General features: G+C 37.1%; 1 protein-coding gene and 1 non-coding gene across 6 annotated transcripts in view; both read right to left on the reverse strand.

The window, feature by feature from the left end:
* LOC134792076 (calcium-activated potassium channel slowpoke) overlaps nucleotides 1-27,374 on the reverse strand; it is a 112,991-nt gene that overhangs the window by 26,479 nt on the left and 59,138 nt on the right. For all 5 annotated transcript variants that reach the window (XM_063763209.1, XM_063763207.1, XM_063763210.1 and 2 more), the window contains exons 2-5: nucleotides 8,886-8,947; nucleotides 6,473-6,569; nucleotides 5,207-5,318; nucleotides 4,433-4,584 (exon numbers count right to left, since the gene is read on the reverse strand). In XM_063763209.1, the coding sequence (XP_063619279.1) occupies nucleotides 4,433-4,584; nucleotides 5,207-5,318; nucleotides 6,473-6,569; nucleotides 8,886-8,947 (423 nt within the window). The remainder of the gene's footprint in view (nucleotides 1-4,432; nucleotides 4,585-5,206; nucleotides 5,319-6,472; nucleotides 6,570-8,885; nucleotides 8,948-27,374) is intronic.
* LOC134792563 (U6 spliceosomal RNA) lies at nucleotides 2,040-2,143 on the reverse strand. Its single transcript, XR_010144459.1, has one exon. It is a non-coding gene; the product is annotated as a U6 spliceosomal RNA (small nuclear RNA).

Below are 27,374 nucleotides of genomic sequence, written 5' to 3' on the forward strand. Positions count from 1 at the left end.
GTGCTAGAACCGTTCGTGCAAACCATTCAGTCACTGTTTTTAAAAACCTTTTTGTAGTGGGTACATTCCACGGTCTTAAATTTGTTAAACGTGTAGTATCAAACTATGACAAGTCATGATAAGTGAATTAAGTGATAACAGTATCTAGTCGGTGCATAGAAGCACTTGCCCTTGAGGTTAGGGCATGGGTAGTTTAAAATAAACTTAATCCGTGCATAGGAGCACTTACGATACAGGTGGTTTAAAACTTCCTGGGTCACAATACAGACACAAGGTGTAAAATACATAATTGATAAACGCCCGTCAGGCCAGTTTTGTATATTTTATTTCAAACATGCTTGTGCAGCACCGCCAGCACATGATAATTTTCCTATACCATGGCAGTCAGGGATATAATAGTTAAATAGATAGGTAACCTTGGTCATGTTGTGTACATAGGTAGGTACTCGTAACTTAACGTAACATGTTAACTGAAAGTCTAGTGCTCTCGAGGCAAATATAATTTATGCAACTGTGAGCTGCTCTTACATTGTGATCATATGTATTTATTTCTAGTCTGCCTTAGCAGGCCTAGACTTCAAAGGTTTTTTAGATATTCATAGGGCCGTTAATCGGACCCTTTGTACACCTTGAGCAGGCTGTTTGTTTCACACCATGAGAAATATAATTTGAATTATATTGTAAACATAGCTTATTTCAGAATGGAACCGTAAGCACTGTCGTGAGCTTACATAGTCTGATTAAATTAGAGTCCACAGATTGTCTGGACCTTGGTGGATTGACCACTCCTGATTCTAATTATCAATTTTCTGCCTGGGCTTATAATCGAAATTAGGTGACTAAATCTCTTAGTATTCTCTATGCCGCCCAAGTTATGAGGCTAAGCGTCTCCAGACCACAATTTTATAATAGGGTGCAAAGATTTTTTCATCTTTAAAAGAAAAATGAGTCGAAATAGGCCTGGAATCTTAGGTTATTTTATACCTTATAATTTTAGAAATGTAATGTAAATGGAAAGCAATTTTCACTTTTACCACAATTAATTAGCCCAATTTTGGGCTTAGCCAATAGGGTGTTTGGGACCCTTTTAGAATAGATTGGTAAACGAAAATGAAAACTAATAACAAAGCCTTGCCTATTTCGACTGATTTTGTTAGAACCCTTTTTACTTTCTCTAAAAGGAGATATTTACAAATTCATTTTTGTAATATTTTTCTGATTGTGGCTTACTTGCTCGCATGTGTTATGACCATATCATTTATATTTCTGTGAATATGTCTGAAATGCCTTGCGCAGGCTTACATAGGTTATAATATTATCATCAATAACTTGACGTCAGTTTGTGAATGAATCAAAGATTCTTTGGCACACCTTACGCAGGTGGAGACATGGCAGGCTTGCGCAGCCTTAGATAGGTACATAATATATTGGTTTCATCACAAATAACTTGACGTTAGTTTGTGAACGAATAAAAGATTTTCTTAGGCACACCTTACGCAGGTGGAACCATAACAGACGTAGGTTTAAGAATATCATTCAAATCGAATACCCTGAGTTTATGGGTAATATTCCCTTAGTTGCGGGTTCCTTGCTCGACAAGGTGAAAGGCTTTATGCAGGCTTTTACAGGCACTTTTAGAAAGTGTCATTCACGGTGACGCGCAGATTTGTCAAAACTAAACTTTAACTCTTCAGTTAACTAATATAATTTGACAATATGAACCAAACCATGCGTCTTCGTCAATGAATCAATCTAAAGATTCCCGTATCGTTAATGCCAAGTGTACTATTTATGTAGGTAGGTAGGTTTAAGAATTGACCCTCGTGTATGTAGTTACGTAACGATTTAATAATCAAGTTATTCAAATCCAAAATAACACAAGCACATATAGCAACTACATGCAATAGATATTTTCCTTAACCTTTTAAGCTGTAAGTACCTGCTAAGTTATTTATTTAAGTAGGTACCTACATTTTAACCTACCTACATTTTAACAATTCAAAATTAAATATCTAGTTGGAGAGATATAAGTTGGTAGATCAAGAGTGAAATACTTTACGATTTCGCATGTCATTCTTGCGCAGAGCCATGCTAATCTCTCTCTATGTCTAGTCAGATTTAAGTTTATGTACTGCCGAAGTACTCACTTTCCACAAAAATAAATGCAATGTTTGCGATGTAGGTTTGTTCGTTACCTTGTGTCCCTCAGAGCGGAAATAGAAGCCCCGCGAAGGCGGGGCTTCGTCGACTCCTAAGCGGGTACACTTATTTATCAGCAATTTAATTCACAAAAAAATTAATTTTGCAATATTATATTAACCCGGAACGGGATAAAAAGACAAATTGCTGATAGATACTTGGGCAGATAAAACCTACACGTCTATAAACTTCTACCTCAATACATAGGTTCTACTTAACACGTATTAACTATCCGATCCTTTCGTATTCGAAAACACAAATCACTTGAAAACTGAAGGGTATGCCTCCACACATCACCATTTAAGTATTATAATTTCAACCGTTATTATACACACACAAAGATTTAAACTAACAAGACTCGGAAGAGACTTAATGTAGGTATAAAATTAAATTCTAATGGTGACACGTGCACGCTTTACCAGCTCGATGTGTTTTCTAACATATGTGTTTTAGTATTTTCATTGGCATAGCCACGGTGCGCGCAGGCAGCCTTTGAAAACACTTGCACATCACTATTCCGGATCGTTTTTATTTGCTAGATAGTTTATCGGACAACTACATTTAAATATTTATTTCGAACGGCAAAAACCGTTAGAAACTGTTTTTCAATATAGTCAGATAGACTGGGGTACAAATTCAAAAACTCACCAGCAGTTTAGCTTCACGACCTTCCAGATGGAAAAACAGCAAGCCAATGACTTGAAAAATTGCCTTGTTTAACTGTCAAAGCAACCTGCCTGAGTGGTGGGAGTGTGGGAGAGAGAAGGACGTATATGCTAGAAAAGGACAATACGACCGACTACGCAGTGTTGCCATTCTCAATATTATTATTAGGTTCCGAATATCGGTACAGTTGTTTAATATATCTAATAGATGTCTATTTCAAAATCCGAATCGGGCCCTAAGAAGTTCGTAAATAAGTAGGTATATTTACTATGTAATTTACTACGCAAAAGGAAATCGTCAAGAAATATTGTTTTGCTTGTTTGATTGAATTGATTGTTTCCCTGTTTAAATAAGTACCTACAATCTAAATCAAATAATTAACTGTTCCCTTTTTTGTGCCAACCGTTGCATAATTTTGTTGTAATCCGTGAATAATGTCGTTGGTTATGCATTAAGTTAATCTTAATTCTACTACTAAATGTAACATTGTATTGTGTAGTAGCTGTTTGTTATCCCTAAATGAATAAAATGAAATAAAATAATTAAGTAGGTACTTAATAGTTAAATTTAAATGAAAAACAGACAGGTTCTGCTAGATTTTGACGTCATCGGATTTGATTTACTTAAATAAGTACCACCTGGTACGCACATATTAAATTTAATACACTTATTTTAATAATATACCTATATTTTTCATACTCCGTTAGACATCAAAGGAAACTCAGGCAGAGGTGGTACAGTCACCTGCAATAATATGTAACTCTTCGAAGGCCGCAAACATGTGGCAGGCTCTTATGGCTCTACAAATAAGATCGTGTCAGATATTTTTGCGGCCTTTGTTGTGTAACATATTATTGCAGGTGTAGACTGTACCTAAATAAAAATATGTTGATGCAAATATTAAAATAAATATTTATTCATTTAATTTCGGCATATGTTAACGCAAGAGACACGAATGTTTTCTCGACTGGCAGACCCAAAATGCATTGAACCTTATACAGGGTGTTACATACATTGCACGTCACAGTGACACTGGAGGTTGACCATGACCAGCCCTAGAGGCAACGAACCGGTTTAACATGGCCCTAGTAAAAGCAGCATGATTTTCGAGTTATGGACAGTTTCAGTTTTTCATATATGTTTACTTTTTTAACATTGTTAACGCCAGTATTCACTTGGAAAGCTCTCGAAGTAAAAAAATATGTACGGCGTGATGAATAGTTAATGAAGATGACAAAAATGTTATTATGTCAATAATTACTGTAAAATTCGAAATCTTCCTCAAAATGCTTGAAAAATAGAGAAAATTCAAACACACTGGCAAAGTAAAAAAAAAACCATAACTTGAAAACCGTTCAACTTTTAAGGGGTCATGTTAAGCTGGTTCAGTGTCTCTTGGGTAGACCTATCTCCAGTGTTATTGTGACGTGCTATTTATGGGACAATCTGTATAATTAGTAATTAATGTAAATTTTATAAAGTGCAATTGAACTGATCCTAAGCAACCAACAATCAGTGTATTTGCTAACTACAGTTTTTACAAATAATCTTCTAACATAGAACTTACCAAATGAATAATTCCGGCCGCTGTTAACCACACAGATATAAATATAGAAACCAATTGCGCCAACCGAATGGAGCTCGATGTCTTTAATATATTGAGGTACTGCAAAATATCAGGCACGGTCATTAAGCGTAGAGCTCTTAGAAACCTTAGCCCTGGAAACAGAAAAATATCAAGATATAGAAGTGTTTTTTGCATAGTTAATAAAATAGTCCTAAGTTTTGTAAATTAAATATCATAATTTATGTCATTAACGGTTCTAACGCGATTAGCCAGGTTAGACCCGTTAGACCCACTTGCACCATTCCACTAACCCGGGGTTAAACGGTTAAACCTGGAGTTACCATGGTTACTAGTACTATTTGACAATGTGTTAACGATTTAACCGCTTAGCCCCTCGTTTGTGGGATGGTGCAAGTGGGCCTTAATGACATTAATTATGTGTACAAAACGCGAGAGTTTAAAGTCTTAATTAAATAATCATTTAAGTATTTTAGAAAATGTGCATATTGTGTTAGCAGCTGATCACAGTCATCGTATGAAATTTTTACTCCTTGGAAGTGAATAAACAGCGGCAACTTTAAAAAGCCGTATCTTTAAGATTTTTTCCCTCAAATTTTTACGGTGTATTTAAATTAACTTTTATTTCATTGTCAGAATTAAACACATCTAATGTCAGTATTGCCATCCAAATAGAAGTTCGGATTTCATACAAGGCACCAAAAAATAGATATAGGAACATAAATATATAAAATAGATTAAAAAAGAAAAGCTCACCTATCCACGTTCTATCCAGGTATATTGATACAAAGGATGGTGGTATCGTGAAATAATCTACAAATGAATACATCTCGAGCATGAACCACAGTTTGTCACTAGCTGCTATAAACTGAAACAAATATTTTGGTTTAGTTGAGGACACATTACTTACAGTATAATAACACACTATTACATACATACATACATATAATCACGCCTATTTCCCGGAGGGGTAGGCAGAGACCACGGATTTCCACTTGCTACGATCCTGACATACCTCTTTCGCTTCCTTCACTTTCATAACATTCCTCATACACGCTCGCCGGTTTAGAGTGCTCTTGACCTGGTCTTTCTTCAGGATTTCCCCAATCTGATCAGAGAAAGTCCGCCGAGGTCTACCCCTTCCAACTCCAACTTCCACTTCTCCCTTATACACTCTCTTTGTTAACACACTATTAATTTCTTAAAATACCTAAGGTGCATTGGGGTAACTTCGCAAGCGGGATAATTTTGGAAATGGCTAATAGTTATCTACTAAATCAGAAGCACTTTTAGCAAAACTCAAACGCTATCTCTTGCTTACTGTTTCTACAATAGAAAGTGCTTCTAGGTTAGTAGATATCAGCAATTTCCAAAATTATCCCGCTTTCCAAGTTACCTCAATGAAACTAATCTTTTATGTTTTAAGAAATTTATGGATATGCTACTCATTTAGTTACAACACTTGTATTAGAAAGTTATTACTACCAAGTATACCAAGAAAATCACGTTCTCGTAGCGCTACGCCGTAACCCGTAGCTTGTTAAGATAGGCCGTATATGTAATAATGACCGTGAGACCAAATAGAACTTACATTTTGATATCAAAACGTACGTTTGAATCGGCCTCCGTGTTTTTACCGATAGCAAATCGATTGAGTAAAACATATTTTTGATCATTAATTTGTAAATACTTAACACATTCATTGCCACTAATTACTATAGGTTATGCTCGTAGCGCGTAGTCACGGTTTCGCCGTATGTAGCGCGTAGTCGCTACGAACAGTGTACCCGACAGTCGGGTTCTTGGCCCTGAATATGTTAGCTAATTAAATGTTTCTAATTTACGTAAATAGTACGTATGTACGGGTGTGTATGTTCCCTCTGCCAACAAACTGTCCTGCAGTTTGGCAGAAGAAAAAACCGTACAAATAGGGTTTATTTCGCCTGAATATTTTTTTTTACAAAAATATCGGTGTTATTTTTGTATCCATATTTTCAAACTCATAATAAATGTTGTACTTACTCGTATAAAAAAGTAGACCATAAAAAATATGTTAAAGGCAAGGTCGATCTGCTGAGTAATATTGTCACTCCATTTCTGGCATCGCTCCACCTCTTCACTGAAAAGCGTAAATGAAAACGGTAATGGACGGCGAGACACGGGTTGACATCGACAACACATAGTGTGACGTCATACGGAGAAGCCAAATGCAAGGTATGGCGGGCGCGGACCAAAGAACAACGGAGATTTTGAGCTGGCGTCCATTCGTATGGATTTTTTCGGAGACGTAATAATGAAGCTTATGTGTTGAAATTACGGTCTTAATTGCAATGACAACATGTAAGATGCTGCTGCATGTCTAGACGGCATTCAACATCATACTCATGATTGTTTCTTTGCATATCAGTGAACGAGAAGCATTGTAAGGATAATTGGGTGGCCGGCAATCTCGTGTAGGTAGAGAAAACCTTTCAACAAATGAATATTATGCTGAGCAAAAACAGCTTTTACAAAACATTTCTTTAAGTCGATTTCTTATCTTTGCAAGATTCTTATCTTATATTTGGCTTGTCTTGTCTTCATTTAGGTACTAACCCTTATACATCATCAAATTAATTGTAATAAGTACTAAATATTTTTAACCAGTTTCACTAGTAGGTACCTACGTGTTGCGGTACGGTTGTCGAAATAAAAGCCAATAAAATTGCTGTTTTGTACCTTAAATTAATTTTCTTGTATGTACATTGCTTCATTCATTTTCGTTTTTTAAAGATCATTTTATTAATCTTTTTTGTATGAAGATACATCTCAGATTTTTTTTTATGACATTAAGGTTCATTAGTGTGTTACAAAAAAAAACCGCTCTATGCCATAGACGCCAGTCATATATTATGTTTGTAAATGATTACGAGTATGAATGCTTTTGAAATATGCTTGATGCTGCAATTTTTATTGAAACATTGTTTTTCAATTGAGTTTTCATCAAGTATCATTTATAGAAAAGTGAAAATATCGTTATTCATGATTTTCAATCTACCACTGGACAGTTCGGCAATTATACAGTTTTTCCACGTTAAAACTTTTTTTAGGTTATTAAACTATTTAGATTCTTAGTAGTGAAATGTTAACTACAGACATTTACTTCCTAGCATAGTCGAGAAAGGGTTTGGAGAAAGTTAAAGGTAGTAGGTAAAAAAATATGAACACCTGTACTTTATTTGCACAACTTACAGTTGCATGTGTCTACGACATAAATTGGAAGAGTGCCAAATAGTTCAGTTCACCTAATAGGTAAACGGGATAGAATAAAACACGTAGTTTAAAAGCTCTATGTGTTATCTAGGTCATTTGCCGATGTCAAATGGTAGAAAGAAAATTAATTAACTTTGTTATATTAGACATATGATAAGGTAAAAAACATTTACTGTACAGTCAAGAGTGATTCAGTGAATAGTGATAATAGTTGATAAGTGTTCTATGTGCATTCGAAATCTCTATTTGAGATTTGCAAAGCAATGATTACATTGCGGTAACACTGATGATAGAGCTTATAAGTGCTATGCTCGCTGGCAGTGATATCACAACTGTATCACTTTACATGTCCAAATAAAGGTAAAGAGGTCCAATCCACGGTGCCATTGAGACCCAACATATATTTTTACAGAATTCTAAACAGTTACATGCGATATTTCATACAATACGAGTACCAAGATGCTAGTTAGGCTAGTTTCCTAAAGTCAAATCAGCTACAGTTTTAAAAAAATGATCGGGGAATATGATTTTCTACTATGAAGATTGTAAGTAGGTGTATTAAAAAAATGCTATTATATCTCTATTTGTAATTATCGAATTAAATTTGTTTAGTTATTGGCTAATAATCGTTGAAAAAAAAGCCTATATGACTTTATACTTTAGAGTAAGTTTATTCTCTGAAACAATTTTGTTTAAATATCAAAAGGAAACTAGCCTATCCTCAGGATCGATCGACGTCACGTCTATCCAAGATTCTAAAAGTGACTTTGACATTAAGTGTAATTTTGTATACTGCACAAGATTTTATGTTGGTGTTAAGTATGAAAAAGTAATTTTAAGTCAAAATGTATTTGTGATCATATTCGTCAGATTGTGCAGTAGAATGTAAATCTCAAGATAGACAGACATGGATTAAACCGAGAACTAGGCCAATGGAGCTCGATGGTACAGGGGATTGGCTATAGATGTGTTTCGTGAAGCCCTGTTGTATTGGAATCCGATAGTAATTTGGTCCGCGATCCAGCCAGAACAAAAGCTAACATTTAACTACACAGACATTTTGGATCACATTTATTTTATGTATTTAACTCACATATTCCTTAATTCAGCATTATCAAGATTTAACGAATTAATAATGCAGCTAAATTAAATAATAATTTTTAGTATTAGGAGAGATAGTTACCTTGATGCGTCAATGAAGTAGATGATGAGCGATGCTATACTCAGAATGAACACCAACACTACCTGGAAAGGGAAAACATTGAAATCAGTTATGCGTCTATAGCAAGAACCACAGTAAAACATAGAGACAAAGAGATTGTAGATAAAGACCCTTAGACCCTAAAAAGTTTAAACTTTAACTCTCGATTATGATTTTCATGTATAGGTGCATTTGTGCAATCGTTGTCGGGTATCGTTATTTAATAAGTAGGTTAAGGCATTCGAAATAAGCAATTGAGAATCGATTCTTTTGTGTGGTAAATACCGTACCAATATAACTAGCTCTATCAATGTTGAATTCTAGGTAATCTGCAATTTATTATTATTTATGGAACATCTTGGATAATATGAAATAATTTGACACACTTGTAGTTTGATATATTAGGATATAGTCCAGCCAGTGTGTGTGTCCCAAATAAATCAGACCGGTTCAATAGGTCAGGAGAATTAGACAGTCAATTAGCACGAACATGAATCAGCAATAATCCCCATCTATGATTCTGACCCAGATTTGTGATGTGTGAGTTTGGGTAGGTATACTTATCCATAAGATATATAGCTATCCATGCCGTGATCGGCCACGGCGACCCTAGCTAATTACGAGCGTGAGCTGAAATATGGCTTACAAAGCAGAACTACGGTATACCATCTATAAGATAAGATACATACTAATTAAGCGGGACTTGTTTATGTATGTATGCCTTATTGTTTATTGATTATCTTAACCATGTCTTAACGCAAATCAATTAAAATTAGTGTCCGACCGAAGGTTCGGTTTCGGTTTCGGTTTCGGCCAGTTTCGGCCAAAAAATCATGTTTCGGCTGTAGTTTCGGTTTCGGCCAAAAAACGGCCGAACCTTTCGGCCGGGCCGAAACTTACGAAATGGTACTTCGTACTCGTACTATGTGACAAAGACCAAAAGTTGGGGAATAACTAGGACAACAATATTAATATGTACCTACATATACTGATTCATGTATAGGTACAGTAATTAACTGGTTTATTATCAAAACACAATTCCACTAATGAGGGACTAAACTTACGAAATGGTACTTCGTACTATGGAACTAAACTATGTGACAAAGACTAAAAGTTGGGGAATAAGTAGGACAACAATATTAATATGTACCTACATAGGTATACTGATTCATGTATAGGTACAGAAATTAATTGGTTTATTATAAAACACAATTTCACTAATGAGGACGCCACTAGACGGTCGACGCAGTATTAAGAGGCTGTTAATACCTTTAACGCGCACACTGTCTAATTGTATCGGAGTAAATGAGATAGCACTGTCGCAGTTACTGGGCCTGGGCAAAGGAATAATAAGAAAACTCATCATCATCCTCGCGTAAACCCGGAATTTTTGCCACGGCTCAAGGGAGCCTGGGGTCCAATTGACAACTAATCCCAAGAATTGGCGTAGGCACTACATTTTACGAAAGCGACTGCCATCAGACTGACCTTCAAACCCAGAGAGTAAACTAGGCCTTATCGGGACTAGTCCGGCTTCCTCACGATGTTTTTCCTTCACCGAAAAGCAAATAGTAAATATCAAATGATATTTCGTATACCTATAAGTTCCGAAAAACTCATTGGTACGAGCCGGGGTTTATACCTGCGACCTTCGGGTTGAAAGTCGCACGCTCTTACCGCTAGGCCACCAGCGCTCAAGGAAATATCTCGCTTTTTAATACAATGGATATTGGTTGGAGTTTGTGCTCAACTACTTATCCTGAAGCCTGAAGCACGGCTTTGACTTCGCATGAAAGTTCGCCTCACTGGGGCACTTCGGACTTTTAGGCGCAGGTGAAGATCGGTACCCGGCCTTGCGATATTTTAACAAAAAATTTCGCGCTCGCTGCGCTCGCGTTCTTGGTTGGCCCTGTATCTACATGTTAGCTTGACTGGTGAATGAATAGAGTTAGACTAAGAAAATTCTGCAATGATTTTGATAGCATACGCAGTGCAACTAATAATAATTTCATAGATGTTTTGACGTTTAAAATAACACTTGCACTGCGTGTGTTATCAAAATCGTTGCAAAATTACCTTGGTCTAACTCTAGTAATTTTCTTAAAAAACTGCTTATGTAACATCAATTTCAAGGACATTGGGTGTTGACAGCTCCATAATATGTGTGTAAAAGCGGTTTTAAGACATTTTTTAAACGATTTTAACAAGTCTACAAAAGGTTCGGTTTCGGTTTCGGTTTCGGCCGAAACTAGAGCCAAAGCCGAACATTCGGTTTCGGTTTCGGTTTCGGCAAAAAAACATGTTTCGGTCGGACACTAATTAAAATGTAAATTAGTAGAGACCTATCTTAAGAGTTGATCTTTTGTTTTGGCTATAGACATCTTGATGCGCTCCATTAAAAGGACAAGTCTAAATATAAATGAATTCTGCAGTTACATATTTTAGTACCTAATTTACCTCATATCAGGCGTAGCCGAAGGTATACATAGTTCTATACAATGGCTAATTTCGAGCTAGATACTAAATTCTGAATTAACGCTACCTAATTAATAAGTAAATATCATCAGTGCCTACGAGTACTCGTAGTCAGCGGTATAATATTGTTAAAAACAGATAATACTTTTACTGTCATGCCAACCATGTTTTTTTAAATCACATTGCAAGGTACTTTAAGCCAAAAAAATATTTTTCACTTCTCATGCTCAAAAAGTGCACCTTTATGTCGTGCGTAGACGACATAAAATCGCATTTTATGCTCTAGAGCATAAAGTAAATTCATCTATTACGACCCTTATTGACTTAGCAATAAAGTCCAAATTCTGCCATACAAACTGCCAGCCCTGCCGGCGCGCCCCCGACCGGTGCTTTCCCGATCGGCGTGCCCCGCGCCTCCGACTGGCCCAAGAACAATTTTCTTTAGTCTTGAATAAATACGTCAAGATAACCTAAAATATTTGATTTCTTGTATATTTTCCTCGCAATCGAAGTGAAAAGCAGAGTGTACAACAAGGGCATAAATGTCCATTTTTACCCTCGTCTACTATTTTGGTCTTCGCTTCGCTCAGACCAAAAAATTGCCTCGGGTGAAAATGGGTCACTTTATGCCCTTGTTGTACAATCTACTATTTCAAAGAAATGTCAGCATCCATTTTTAATTCAATCTGTAGGTAATTATTTATCTTAGGATGTAAACCACGTCTCGATTAGCATACAACATTAATGGAATGGAATATTAAACATTCTAGTCATTTGAATGGAACTTAATGACTTCACCGCGCGCATACTAGGTGTTAATATTTGCAGATTGCATGACTCGCCCATTTGTTATTCAGTCACGTCTTTAATTTAATTATGAGTCGTCCTGCTTCTTGCTGTTTCGAATGACATAATGGTTTTTAGGACCTTTGCATTGTCGTCTATAAAATAAATTATCATCAAATAATAATATCACTGTTCTTGCTCCACAAAAGTTTATATTCATATCATTTATTGCGGTTTGGATGCACCTTAAAGAACACGTTGTGTAAGCGAATTGTTTACGAATAGTACCTACGGCAGCAATAACCTTAGAGTACGTCCTTTTTTGTACAATTCATTCACTTAAAAGCGGCGTAAGCTGGACACAAGCCAGGTAATTCCAAGTATCCCCGTATAGGTTACTATTCCCTCTTAAATTTGGCATTGTTTTCGTACGAATTTGATAAAAACTAAGTTTTGGCACCAGGGCCGGATTAAGCATGTCGGGGCCCCTAGGCAGTGCAAGGCTCGGGGCCCCCTACAGTAAATTCTGCATAGGTACAGCATGTTCAGTACAGGGAAATAAGTTTGCGTTTTTAATTTCAATCTTCAGCCGAGACGATCCGAGTCTAGTTGCTCTGATTGTTTGGACATAAAGCTTTTTTCTATCGGTTATTGCCGATTCCGCGATGCATCAAGTGTGTGGAGAGCCATTTAGGGCGATTGTGCACTACAATGAATTTTACTGTCCGGCAGTCCGAGTTTTTACGGTCCGATATGGCACGCCATTAAATGTATATAGTAGCTTGTGCACTAGACGTAATTTTACCCGTCCGACATTTTATTTTTCCCCATTCCGGACAGTTTTTTTCCGGTCCGAGATGAAAGCTATGAAAAACGTGTTTATGCTTGTGCACTGTGTCTGGAATTAGTATTATTCATGACTTGGCCGGGCGGGGGCGGGCTAGGGGGGGGTGTGTGTTTCATGCCACTGCGCCGCACCTGCGAGTAAAAAGACGGACAAGTGCACAAGCCAATCATCCGTTTTTTTCATGCCACTGCGCCGCATCTGCGAGTAAAAATACGGACAAGTGCACAAGTCAATCATCCGTTTTTTTCATGCCATATCGGACCATGAAAACTCGGACTGCCGGACAGTAAAATTAATTGTAGTGCACAATCGCCCTTAGGCTTAAGGCCAATTCCCAGTGGAATACCAAAGCTGTGAGCTTGAGCGTCACTTTCCTATCTACCTCTAATGGCAAATTTTAAGCGAGGCTACGCTCAATGCCGCAAAGTTGATTTTTTCAATATTTAATATTTTGCGAAGCTAATTAATTCAGCGATTGTCCGACCATAAGACAAAACGCCGAGCCACATGATTAGAATCAACATAGTAATAAAGAATTTCCATATGTTAAAATTATTAGAGTTAGACCAAGATAAGTCTGCAACGATTTTGATAGCACACGCAGTGCAAGTGTTATTTTAAACGTCATACTTCTATGAAATTATGACGTATAAATAACACTTGCACTGCGTATCCTATCAAAATCATTGTAGACTTATCTTGGTCTAACTGTATTAATTCACCAGTCAAGCTAACATATAGATAAAGGGTCAACCAAAAAACCTACCAAAAACGCGAGCGCAGCGAGCGCGAAATTTTTTGTTAACAATATCGCAAATTGTGAGAAGCCTGTTAAAAGGCCAGGCCGGGTACCGATCTTCACCTGGGCCTAAAAGTCCGAAGTACCCCAGTGAGGCGAGCTTTCATGCTGCGAAGTCAAATCCGTGCTTCAGGATAGGTACATAGTTCAGCACAGACACGAACCATATTCCATTGTATTAAAAAGCGAGACCGCAGGCCGAGCTTGGCGCAGCGAGGCCAAAGGCTAAGCTGAAGTAGAGCAGATAACGAACACAAACCAATGGTAAATTGAGGTAAAAAGTGAGGCTGAAGTGAAGGTCGAGCTCAGCAATCTCCGCATTGCTCGACAAGCCCGAAGCGTCTTTTAGCGAAGTGAGCTTTCATGCGAGGCAAAAGGCCAAGCTACTGAAATCAATGTTAATATTTCTTAAAAAGCGACGCCGAAGGCCGAGCTGTAAGGAAGCAGCGCTCTGACATGAACCAATCGTCGAAAAAAGGTCACTTTTGTGACGCATTTTTACATACATACATTTTGTATGGACCGCCACTAAACTGACACCGAAAATTCGTAAGAAAAACTAAGGACACTTTTTCTTTGTTTTCATCAATAGTCCTCGTGATTTTAAGTCGAAATAACCCAGATGTTGTTGGTTGTTCGAAAAAAATAAATATTAACATTTTTTCAGAAAATCTTTACAACAGGGGCCCGTTTCTCAAAATGGTCGAAGAGCTGAACAGCTGACAGGTGCCCGGATTAATTAATAATGATAGTATGGCACACTAACTAGAGGGATTTCGTTGCTCTATTAATTGCAAACCTATTTCCGTAGCTCTCCGTCAAAAAGCTTGTAACTTGTAATACAAGCGGATGTCACTTTTTGACAGCTTTTGTTAGAAAGAGACTTCCACTTGTATTACAAGTTACAAGCTTTTGAGAAACAGGCCCCAGGTACGCATATACGCCCCGTAAACTGAAAGTATTGCTTCAATTTGATTACAGTTTCATTCAATTAAAGAATGGAACAAAAAAAAACAATAACAAAGCATAGGTACTCATTATTATTAAGAATAAAAAATTTACTCGTGAATTGACCCTATGAAACAAATTTTTTTTTTTGGTGCGCGCTGAGCTGTCGGGGCCCCCTAGCCGAGGCGGGGCCCCTAGGCAGTTGCCTACTTTGACTTAGGGTTAATCCGGCCCTGTTTGGCACTAACATACTGGAATCACATTTTTTAGTTCATATGAAATAGCACCTAAAATTCCACTCAACCAATTGGCTTCTTAATTTTCAAATTTGAGCTTTAATTACTGGCTGGATAGTTCAAAATCGAACGGGTAAATGTATCAGAACGCGGCCTCACTAGAGTTTAAATCATAAGAAGACAAAGTTAGGAATTGCTTCTTGTTACTTAAGTAGTTTCCGTCTTGGCACACTCCGATCCAACTCGCTAATGGGACAACCTAGACGTTCAGACTACGCTTAAATTGTCGCGAATGTATAACTTTCCTAAGTAAATAAGCGTTTGCTAAGCGTGAGACGTAATTAGTTCTGACGTTTATTGCCAGTTGATATTTAAGATGTTGATATATCGTTATTAGGTGGGTAATGAGCAGTGATCGTTAATTTTCCAGCAATTTTGGTGCAGCATTGTTGGTTAAAAGCATATGTATGCCCTACTACTCTAGGTGGAATAGATAATTAGGGTTAATAACAGTAATATTAACCTTGACCAATCCTCTCCCTGGAAAAAAATTGAAGAAAATCCTTTATTACTATGCTGCACCAAAGTTGCTGGAAAATTAACGATCACTGGTAATGAGTATTTATAGGCTCTAATCAGATAAGTGCTTATTCTCCATGTCATATGCTTTCTTATAGACATATCGGTCTCAATCACATTAACAAATGGATGAAAATTTATAACGGATATCTCTCTATATAGGCTGTTACCAGCTGTTACTATCGTTCATTCGCTTTGATCATTCAGTTAAAAAAGGAAGGCGATAAGAATTCCAAATTCAAATCTGTGCAAGTTCTTCAATGTTAATCGGGCTGAAAGAGGTAGGTATACTTTTAGGTAATCGGGCTTCATGTCTGCACACGATGTATTCTCGTTTGGCTGGCCTCTTCTTTCGTCACTATACCTATACCTATATTGTCACCATTCTCAACTAGAGCATCTCCCGCGCTTAAAATAGGCAAATGGCTCCGTTATTAGATTACGGGGTGCACGTAGACTAATCCAGTTAGGGGCATCCAATTACTGCGGAGGCTGACATGACTCCGCAAGGTCGCCATGCAAGGATTTAATAACAGGGATGGCATTGCTATTGCTAAGGGAGCATGGGCGAGTCAAATTTGAACCAGTATAAGTGTGCTCTTCGACTAAGCAAACCTTATTGTAGCAGTAAAGATTAGTAGGTTCGCCCAAGTGTTCCAAAGAGATTGGAAGGAGTCAGTGTATCTTTGAGATTCGTAAGAACTATGCATAAATTGCATTTTGTACGTATACCACCACATGGCGTACGGCGCGTATTATGGGGATAGTAAGGGAACCTATCCCGGGCGTTTGTAACTCCCTAATAAATTAAAAAACGAATTACCTACCGTTGACAAGGTTTGAGAAAAATACTGGACTATCACGACCAACGCAGTGTATCTTTGGGAGCTCTGGTTACCTTAACTGCCATCAATAATATCCAACTCTACGTACCAATAGCTAAGCAGCAATATTATTAATGTTGTTGTCTTCTGTAAAGGGTCTTCTCCAGTTGAGTTGCTCCAGATATAAGCGAGATGACTTTTGGATGCGCCCTACCTCTCTTTTGATCACTATACTGGTTCCCTTGAACGATTACACTTGTCTGCGCTCGGTAAGGGGTAAAAATATCGCGAAGGAGACACATTCAAGTGATATATATATTCGATCTTACATCCTTTGTCATAAGGTTCAAATCGTTATTTAAGGGTAGTCAAAGGAAATGCAACGAAGTTACGTCGTTTAGAAGTTATGTGGGTTTGGAATTTTCATTTACCGAACGTTTTATGTGACACGTTTGTGCAGTTTGTTCCGATGTAATGTGATATATTGGATGGGTTATAGAAACGACTATGCAAAAGATAATAAAATTTGAAATGTGTGCCGTACGCCTCGAGTGCTTTTTCAGAATGTTCTTTTGTATATATATATCTCCCATGTACCAAAGTAGGAGTATATTTAGTGTAGGTATTTACCTGGTATTTCTAACTTCTTCTCAGAGTAATTTAACATCTGTTAATGTAAGTCCTACCTTATTTCCGTAGTGGTGTAGTTAATTGGCTTTCTTACATATTGGTTCTTCAAACATACTATTATTTACGATATTTATGTAATTATTGCTTACGGGCTGGGTAGTTTTAATGCTCGCATAGCTGCTCAGTAAATTTTCAAAAATTAATTACGATGCAATAATTAAGTACCTATATACCTATTAGCAAAAAGAATAGATAGTATAGAGGGGTCCTGTCATTGTAAATTTTGTAGTCACAGTAAATTTACTGCCATCTATCGACACACGACTAAAACTCAAAATGAAACCGTATAAAGTTATCAAAAAATGTATATATATGGATAAATGATTTTATTATTTTTATATCATTTTGATCCATGTTCATTCACTGATATCTATGTGTTAAAATTGTTAAATATGAAACGGTGTCGTCACGCCATCTAGCCGAGGATAGGCTAAAGGTGTGTGCGGCATCTATTCGAGAATGACTTTTACTTGAATTCCGAGGCACGTTTTTTCCTTAGACTTTATTCGTCTTATACGAAGTTACATATGTCTTTGCTATTAGCAACGAAGCAAGAATGACCAATGGAATCGATTCCACCAAGTCCCGGTCAAGCAAGAAATCGCTCAACGGAAGCGAAAGTAGGGCACACCCTTTGAAGACCAGAGGACAACACGGCCAGGATCGCTTTCACGTGGAAGCCGCACGGGAGCAGGCTACGGGGCCGGCCGGCGCGCACGTGGCAGCGTACTGTCGACGACGTCGAGCTGCGGGTAGCTGACGGCCTACCGCGAACCACGTTCGACGTGTTACCTCCTTATCACACTTACGTACGAATTTAGAAGTGCGACAGAGAGGCAAGACTTCGAACGTGGTTCGCGGTAGGCCCTCTGGACTGAGTTGGAGGGACGCGGAGCGCGAAGCACAGGACAGGAGCGAAGGCCCTCTGTACCAATGGGGTACCTGATATATTAATTTATTGCCCGTATTGGATTTACACGATATATATACATATGTAAGTTTATGTGATGTTGTAGATTTGTTAAGATAATTGAAGTCTTAACAAAATTTGAACTTGCGACCTCCTAAGTCTTGAACCTATCGTGGATCAGGATAAGTTAATGAAATGTATCAACTAATCCAATCTTTTTGTACAGAGAAAAGTTTAGCAAAATTTAGTTGACTGGTAAAGGTTGGTCGCCCACCATGTTTCTATTTTATTAGCCAAATAAAATTTAAATAAATAGAAAACAACATTTTATAAGTAGACACCGATCGATCTTTTTGATGCAGTAAAGTGATAAGTATATGCAGACTCTACAAAAAAAAAACAATTTAAAATTCCTCATAGTACTGGCATTTTCAGTCAAGTCGTATTTTGTACCTCCTGTACAGCTTTAATTACTGCGGTACAACTTAGCATAGCTTTATGTAAAAACTAAGCACATTCTTACGCCCTAGTTCCCTAATGACGAGCAGTATGCAAATACCCTGAGAAAAACGTAGCATGCCTGTTCGGTCCTCATACATACTTCGTACGTTTTAGCTTCCAAGATGAAATGCGGGGAACAATGTAGGACAAAGAAAAATAAATAAAGCCTTTGCTAGTCTATAACAAGGTCAATCGTCTAGAATAGATTGAAGTGTTATGACGTCAGAGCTAGGTCCGATTGATTGTCAGTAGCACTGAGGAAAAGTTTTCTAGGTACAGAAATAGAAACACGCGGATAAAAAGTAGTTGCTTTAATGTTTTGAGTAGACACTGAACACGTTGGACAGATGCTGAAGTCGTTCCGTATAACAATTTGTACTTAATATTGTCTTTGGTTACTGCAATAGTTACTCATGAAAGTCATTAAATAAAACTATTGAAACGGATTATATCGCGTATATTGAATTCATACTACATAAACATCCCGACGTTTCGAACCCTTTAGAATAGAATAGAATAGAATAGTTTTTTATTCGTAAACACACAGACAATAGACATATGTACATACAAAAAACATAGTGAAAAATAAAATGTCACGAAATGGCCCCATCTCAGCATATTGCTGGCGACTTCCAGCGCTGATCTTCCGATGAGACCATCAAGTGAGAAATAATCATGGAAGGTTACAGACAAAAAAAAGAAACACAAAGGAAAGAAACATAAAATAAGTCGAAAAATAAATTATACACAGTTTACACAGCTAATACAAAAAAGAGATACAACATAACGACATAAGTAAATACATGACACTAAGTTACACGGATTAATCGATCGAACTTGTACCGGTCCGGTCGGATCATACCGTGGCGCGGCATTAAGCGCGCATAACTAGCGCCAGCGGAAGCTACGCGAAATTAAATTTAATGACAGATTTGACAAATACAATAAAGTGAGTGAATCTAATATTTTATAAAATCTCAATCAGTTTTTAGTCATGATGCCAATTAAACAATGTTATAAAGTTGGCTAAAGTACATAAATAAAACAACACCAAAGTTAAACAAATAGAAACATTATAACGAAATTTACAGCGTTCTTGGTCAACGGGTGACTGAGGAAAAACTACACTGTGCAAAAAACTACCCAAGAGAAAAGAGAAGAGAAAATTAAGTAACAAAGAAGCTGGAGTCCTATGGGCTGGACATCAGCTAGTGTCACCGCCAGTGTTGGCCGAAACGTTAATGCATTTGAAAATGTTGGCCATTCACCATTATAAATCGAATCGTAAACTGTAATCGTCCGTTACGGTTTAACGTTCAATTTATAATGGTTAATGGCCAACATTTTCAATTGCATTAACGTTTCGGCCAACACTGGTCACCGCTAACCAAAATGATCAACTGCCTAAGACCAGAACAAAAAAAAAACTTAAGTCGCTACCCTTGGCGCTTAAAACACATGAACCGTGGCGGGACTGTACAATGGTACAGATAGACACGGGTAGACAAAGGCTTGAAACTTATAACATTACAGCGGTTAGAGTTGCGTGAGTTGGGGGATCGAAATAGTAACGGCTAGTAATTTTAACAGTATTTACTACCATCATTCAAATTTACCTTTCATTATTTAAAAAAGGGAATTCTCCAAATCCTATACCCATTAAACGCTAATCATCATCAATATGTGCCTCATTGCAGTCTAGTCTCTCCGAGATTTTAGTATTAATTAGTAAACCTATAGTAATGGCACAGTAGCTAGTAGGTTGGATAGTATTGTTGAATACGTGATGGTTTTCCCTTGAAAGATAGCGTGATTGGAAATACGAGTTTAAGGCACACCAAAATAATACCGATACAAAAAAAAAACAGAATTACAGACTCACTGGCATGATAGACAACAGACAGTCTTATCACTAAAGAGGATCTCTTCTTCATAACAATGCCATAAATAATACCATACACAATGAAAAAGACACATAATTTACCGCAGATAGCATCACAATGTACAGTCGACAATATTTTTCACCAAGTCGTGCATAAAATTGAAAAGTATCATATTCGTGCCGTGAAGTATTGCGCATAACAATAAACCGTTATCCGAGCACGCCATAAGTCAAAGCTTACGATCGATATGTCAGAAAGAAAGCTTCTATTCAAAACAGCGTAATCCTTACAAAGAGACTGGTAATTCATCCTCGTCGTATTTCCTTATTCCGCGAGAAAAGCTTATGAAATATTAAAGAAAAGCCATATTTTTAAAAGGTGTACGGAACGAGTGTATAAATAAGGAATGGAGGGAGTTTCGTGCAAGGAACGGGTCGAACGAGGTTCGACATGCGATGAATTTTGGAGCTAACTAGCTACATAGTATTGTGTTGTGTGTGTATTGTTGATAGTAAAAACACAGAATGAGTCAACTCAACAATACTTTGGCTATTTGGAACTCAATAATCATAAGCTTAACGGAAAGGATACCGAACGACAGCTTCAGACAGAGAGCTCTGGAAAACCTTGGAGGAGGCCTCTATACTCTATAAAAAGGGGTTCTCATACATTCTTTCTTATTGTTAATCTTATCGGATGTGTATTATTATTTTGTGTTTGAGAAATTAAAGGCTTTTTTATTTTATAATCTTAAGCTTTGAGTCTGAATATTTTAATAGATACATACTACCCGTGCGTAGAGGCGACGAAAGTTTGGAAAAACTGATTGTGATTGGAAACACCGAAGGCAGAGGTTCACGCGGTCATTCACCAATAAAATGGACCGATCAAGTTAATGACTCGTCATCCTCTGCTTTCTACACGGTCGTCAGAGACGACAGAGACGCGTTGGACAGAAATCGGTGGAGGCAGATCAACCGCTCCAGATGCAACCCTGATAGGACTGACCACGATCCTTAGACATGAGGGACCGACCAAAGAGAGAGAGAGACCCGTGCAACATTACGAACAAATACTTGAAAGGGTAAAAATCGCGAACACACTTGCTTGTTAAAAAAAAAACTGATTTTAAACAGTGGGCACATAACAAGCTCGGCCTAGTGAGCCAACAGCACTCTCAAAAACACAGTTATCCCATTTAGTTGGTTTGAGTTTTTCCGATTCGACCCAGTTTCACTCCAATCAGTCGATGGATCAAAGCTCGGTCCGCCATGTGTGAACCCGTTTGATGTTTCATTTGGAATATAAATAAAAATAAACAAATGACAGCCCTTAACTTTCACATCAGAGGGATAGTTGAACTTAATTATGGAATGTATGAGATCTCTGCTTTCTGGAAAATGTTCTGAAAAATTATGGGACTGAAGCAAGATTTTGGATCTCAAGGAAGGTCATAAAATAGTGATATATAATATGATAGGGTATACCTACATTAAAAATATGTTATTTTAGTAATTGTATTTGCCATTTTGATATCTAATGGATAATGTAATTACTGAACAATCAATTTGATAGGGGCATATTAACAATGAATTAAATGCAATTGGTGGGCATTTAAAATAAACTCAACCAAATGTAATAGACAGATATAGAAAAAAAAATACTTTTCATCACATTTGCTCGAAAAATAGGGAGTTCTTTTGTCACAAACCATAACTCCCGCGGGAACAATGGGTCTCTATCCTTCAGTAAACCTGCATGAAATAAGGTATTTTTTCGAGCAAGTGTGATGAAATAGTACATTGTGCAACGTGGGGGGGGTAAGTGGAATATTGTACGAGAGTCTATTATATACTCGAGTCTTTAATTCACTCCAGCCTACGGCTGTAGTGAATATAATAGACTCTCGTGCAATATTCCTCTTACCCCCCACGGAAAAACGAGAATAAACATACATATACAACATACATATAATATAACGAAAGGTAAGACTACTTCCACAACGAGTGTTGAAGTCGTAAAAAGGCTGGAACGATGTCTGAGAAATTGAGAATACTTCAGTCGACAGACGATACCAGCCGGCAGAAAGGTCGAGGACGTTTTTATTTGATACTAAAGGCCTGTCAGAAGAGATAACCTAAAAGCGTCCGGGAAACCTCGACTGACATGTACAATTTAGGTACCTATAGTTAGAAGTTCAAGGTTTATGCTTTAAAATGTTTGACATTTATTTGATTTGTTAATGTAGAGGGCCTACCGTGAACCACGTCCGACGTGTTGCCTCTCTGTCGCTTTTGTAAATTCGTACGTAAGTGTGACAGGGAGGCAACACGTCGAACGTGGTTCGCGGTAGGCCCTTAGGTTAGGTAAGTAGGTACGTCACGGTTTAGTAGGTCCGGACATGAATAAGAATAAGAATAAGAATGATTCTTTGGTCCGGTTGCACACACAATAGACAACGATTAACGTAACTTATGACCAGTGATCGTACATTTTCCAGCATTTTTGGTGCAGCAGAGTGGTGTTAACGGAATTGGTATAGATAATTTCAACTGAAATGGTAAATTAAGGTTAATATTAACGTAATTAACGCTAATTAATCATTAGGGTTGACATTCTTTATACCAATTCCGTTAACACCACTCCGCTGCACCAAATCGATTCGCGTGGTGTTAACGGAATTGGTACAGATAATTTCAACTGAAATGGTAAATTAAGGTTAATTTCAACGTAATAAACGCTAATTAATCATTAGGGTTGAAATTATTTATACCAATTCCGTTAACAACACTTCGTGCACCAAAAATGCTGGAAAATGTACGATCACTGCTTATGACATGACATTTCACATATATTAAAATGTATTGTAATGTATTGTATGTACAATCAATTTACCCTTTTACTTAATCATCGACGGCAACGAGTCGAGGACGTAAATAAATTTAATAAATATTATAGGACAATTTTACACAGATCAACCTAGTCCCACAGTAAGCTCAATAAGGCTTGTGTTGTGGGTACTAGACGACGATATATATAATATATACACATATATATATAAATACTTATATACTTACATAGAAAACATCCATAACTCAGGAACAAATATTTTTGATGAACACACAAATAAATGAGAGAGGCTCATTGCTCTGTGAGGCTGTCGCGCAGTCTGCTTCTTTCCGTTCCGTCTTCTTCTTCAAAATTTTATAACACTTCTTTTACCTTTCAAGCTGTCCGACTCTGGAACTCTTTACCAGTAGGCATTAGGCGCGCTGAATCTCTTGCTGCTTTCAAAAAATTACTAAAAGAACATTATTTATCTCTCCCCTAGTGTTATTTGTACTATACAAATAACACTAGGGGAGAGTTAATAGACATACATAGTTATTGTTACTCTGTGGCTGACATGTTGCTGTCATATCTTTAGGTTTATTTTATATATATTTATATATGTATGTTTATGTATGTCTATTTGTATTTCGTATATGTGTATGTTTATTCAATGTGATTGTGTGTGTGAACGTATGCTCCATAATGTTTTTGCAACACCTACTTTTTCGATTATTTCTCTGTTTCCGCTACCCAAAGGTTGTCTGGAAGAGATCGGTCTTTAGCGATAAGACCGCCTATTGTCTGCCTCTACTTTTAACCAATTGTTCTTTTCTTTTGTATCTTTTTACTGAGGTGTGCCAATGAGTATTCTATCTAATCTTCTATCTATAAATGCCCTTACCAGGATTCGAACCAGGGACCTCCTGCTTCGTATAGGCAGGGTCACTACCGACTAGGCTAGGAGGAAAATACGATGTCAATGACCTCCCTTTATGAGATAGATGTAATGTAATGCAGCACTGCGTTTTCTCTTTTCAACACATTTGAAAAAAAAATGTATCGGGTTGAAAGACCGTGCTACGAAAAGTCCCGTGACTCTTTGTATACATTGTTTAAGTTTCAAGTGGCGTTTTATATGTTTGTCAACGTTATTAGAATGATATACCTACCTGCCTATTAATAAAAAGGGGTCTCTTTGATCGGGTCGGGTTCGTTTCCATTGCTCTTGAGTGTATTTAACTTCATTACACATTCGGTACTAAATCACACGCTGTTAAAATATTTTACCACTACTGCGAATGTTATTTATGTGTCGTTTTTATGCCATGAAAATAAACATGCGTGCAGCCGTATTAATAAACTTAAACGTTAGGCAAATAAACGATGTTAGTAAATATAGTTATTTATTTATTTAGAGGTATAGTGTTCTAGTAGCGGACGTTAACGAGAGTTGCAAGTTGCAATTAATATTTGAATTAATGTGAAAATTATTTGAGTAGGGTACAGATGTGTTTTTAAACATTTCGTTTCGTATCGAAATCACTTTAATGAGACATATGTACAAGACTTTGTTTAACTCTTAGGTAATATTTTTTAGCTTGCTTATGGTTACTTAAGGCAAAAAAGATCTATGCAGATTTAACGTTCCCGATGTCCGATTATGGCTATAATTTTGAAGTTACATTACTTCGGCGACAATGCAATAGTAATAAAAAGTACTCTTGTTGATAAAAAATCTAAACATAACATTCTCGCATTTTATCTCCAAGCGATATGTATTGATATCATTATGAATGTAATCAATGTCACGAACATATAATATTTACAATGGCATTTCATGGAACCATACCATTAATATCGCAAATATTTACCCGAACGGAACGCAATAATAAAAAATCAGTCAACGTAGCAAAGAATTCTCTTTACGGTAAAGTTAATTTCCTGAAACTCGGTGATTTCTCTTGGTTTCAACCTGACTATTAATAAAGAATGGCCAACTCAAACTGATTTAATTGGGCGTAGTTAAACGAAAATGACCAAAACCACAAAACAATTGAAAGTGGAGTTGTTTTAATATAACTCTAAACGAGGTTCTTCCACTCCACTCGGGGACACTCCAATGTGTTTTATTAGTGCAATTTTAATTTTTAACAAGCAGAAACGTCTGCTAACGATGCTACTAAGCTTAGAATAAATTTAAAAGTAGAAAAAATACTGTCTTGGGTGAGACTTGAACTCACGGCCTCTGGACCGATACTCCAGCGCTCTGACATCTGAGCCACCAAGACCTCATCCATTGCCAGCAAATCTTTCCACCATATTACGGAGTATCGATCCAGAGGCCGTGAGTTCAAGTATCACCCAAGACAGTAATTTTTCCACTTTTAAATTCATTTTAAATATTTTGTTATACTTATTTAACAAAACCATGCTATAAATGCGTTTACTTACGTTAATACCATTTTACACGTTTGCCACCGATAGCCGTTTGTGTCTTGCTAATTTCTTACAATACAAGTCGCGTTTTTTTAATTATCTAATCGTTTTTGTAATCAATTTTCAATTTTCCCAAATATAATAAAATATATAGAAGTCGTCAAGAAACACAACTATTCTCCCAATAATGTGAAATCATTTAAATCTAACCCATTTCCAGTTCTTGGGAGCTAAATCAATAAGCCTCCATGACAAGTGTCGGCTGAGAGCAGTTAGCTCCATCCCAGCTTTGAGAAAAAGCTTCACAAGATGGCCACTTCGCACTAGACTGTTCACAATAGGTTTTGCACTAATATTTTAACCCAATGTCTAGTGTAATCTGACCCCTAGATTCGTAGCATTCAGATATCATCCTTGTACTGGTTCACTTATTGATAAAGTCATGGTACTTTGTGAATATGATCTGAACACTTATCTGCCGCGTCGCGCTGACTCGACTTTTCATGCATACGTACCTATACGTGTGTCTGAATTTTCCCTTTGATTTTACTGCAGTGTAGGAAACCGATATCGTCGCGAATAAGCGGCGATAGATAACGTTTATATCGAATTGTTAACGTTTGTGGTAGGTAGGTTACGTTTATACATTAGGTACTTTTCCTTTATTTTTTGTTCTTTTTGTGTATGTGAACGTGTGTGTGTGTATGTACTCTAGTTGATTTGAACAAGGTATTTGTGCTTGTTCTTACTTTTTATTTAATACTTCAGAGTTTAGAGCAGAGAATTTAAAGCTTGCTGCACCTAATTAAATGTGTTTGTTGAAACGTAGTCGGCTGACGTAGTGGTAGTAAGAATCGCCCTAAAGCCTTACAGAAAGCTCATAATATGACAGTTTTAAATGACTTAACTTCAATAAAAGTTAACAATCATATAGAAATATGGATATGACCATTTTCGTTTGCATATATCAGCCCGATAAGGTGCATCCACGCACAGTTAACTTTGTGGAGCAACAATAACAAAGTTATCAACGGTATGGATGCGCATATATACATTTTTTAGTTTAGGCTAAGCACAGTAATATGACGATAAGTTTGCTGACAATAATTGAATAAAATTAGTTGAGGATCGTGCTCAATGGACTTTATTAAGTAGGATTAACAGTAGACTAGAATACTTAGGATGGTGAGGATGATGAAACAATGTCTTAGCCGCTATAATACAGCTTTTACAATTCCACGTGCCCGGTCTCTAAATATTTGAGGTGTCCCGAAATAGAGCCGCAAAGCCTTCGCCATGGTAATCGCGCCGGCGAGGTAATAACCGTGAATAGATTAGGTACTGCAAAATTTAACATAAGTATTAGAGTCAGACCGTGAAAAGTCTGCAGCGATTTTGATAGCCCACGCAGTGCAAGTGTCATTTTAAACGTCAAACTTCTATGAAATTATGACATATAAATAAAACTTACACTGCGTGGGCTATCAAATCCGCTGCAGACTTTTCTTGGTGCGACTCTATCATCGCTTGTGAAGTACCTACTCGAGAGCTTTCAGCGTTAGCGAACCGTGTAACTGGAGTTTGTAAGGGAAACGCGAATATTTAAGTAGTAGGTATCCAAAAATATAGAGAGAATAAGTGTTTGGTAAAAAAATCATTTTTGGTACCTAATTAAAGCTACAGAGCTTTACTTAAGAAAAGTACAGACTTTTCTTTCCACAGGCA

The sequence above is a fragment of the Cydia splendana genome, chromosome 7 (assembly GCF_910591565.1).
Source record: "Cydia splendana chromosome 7, ilCydSple1.2, whole genome shotgun sequence".
NCBI classification, from domain to species: domain Eukaryota; kingdom Metazoa; phylum Arthropoda; class Insecta; order Lepidoptera; family Tortricidae; genus Cydia; species Cydia splendana.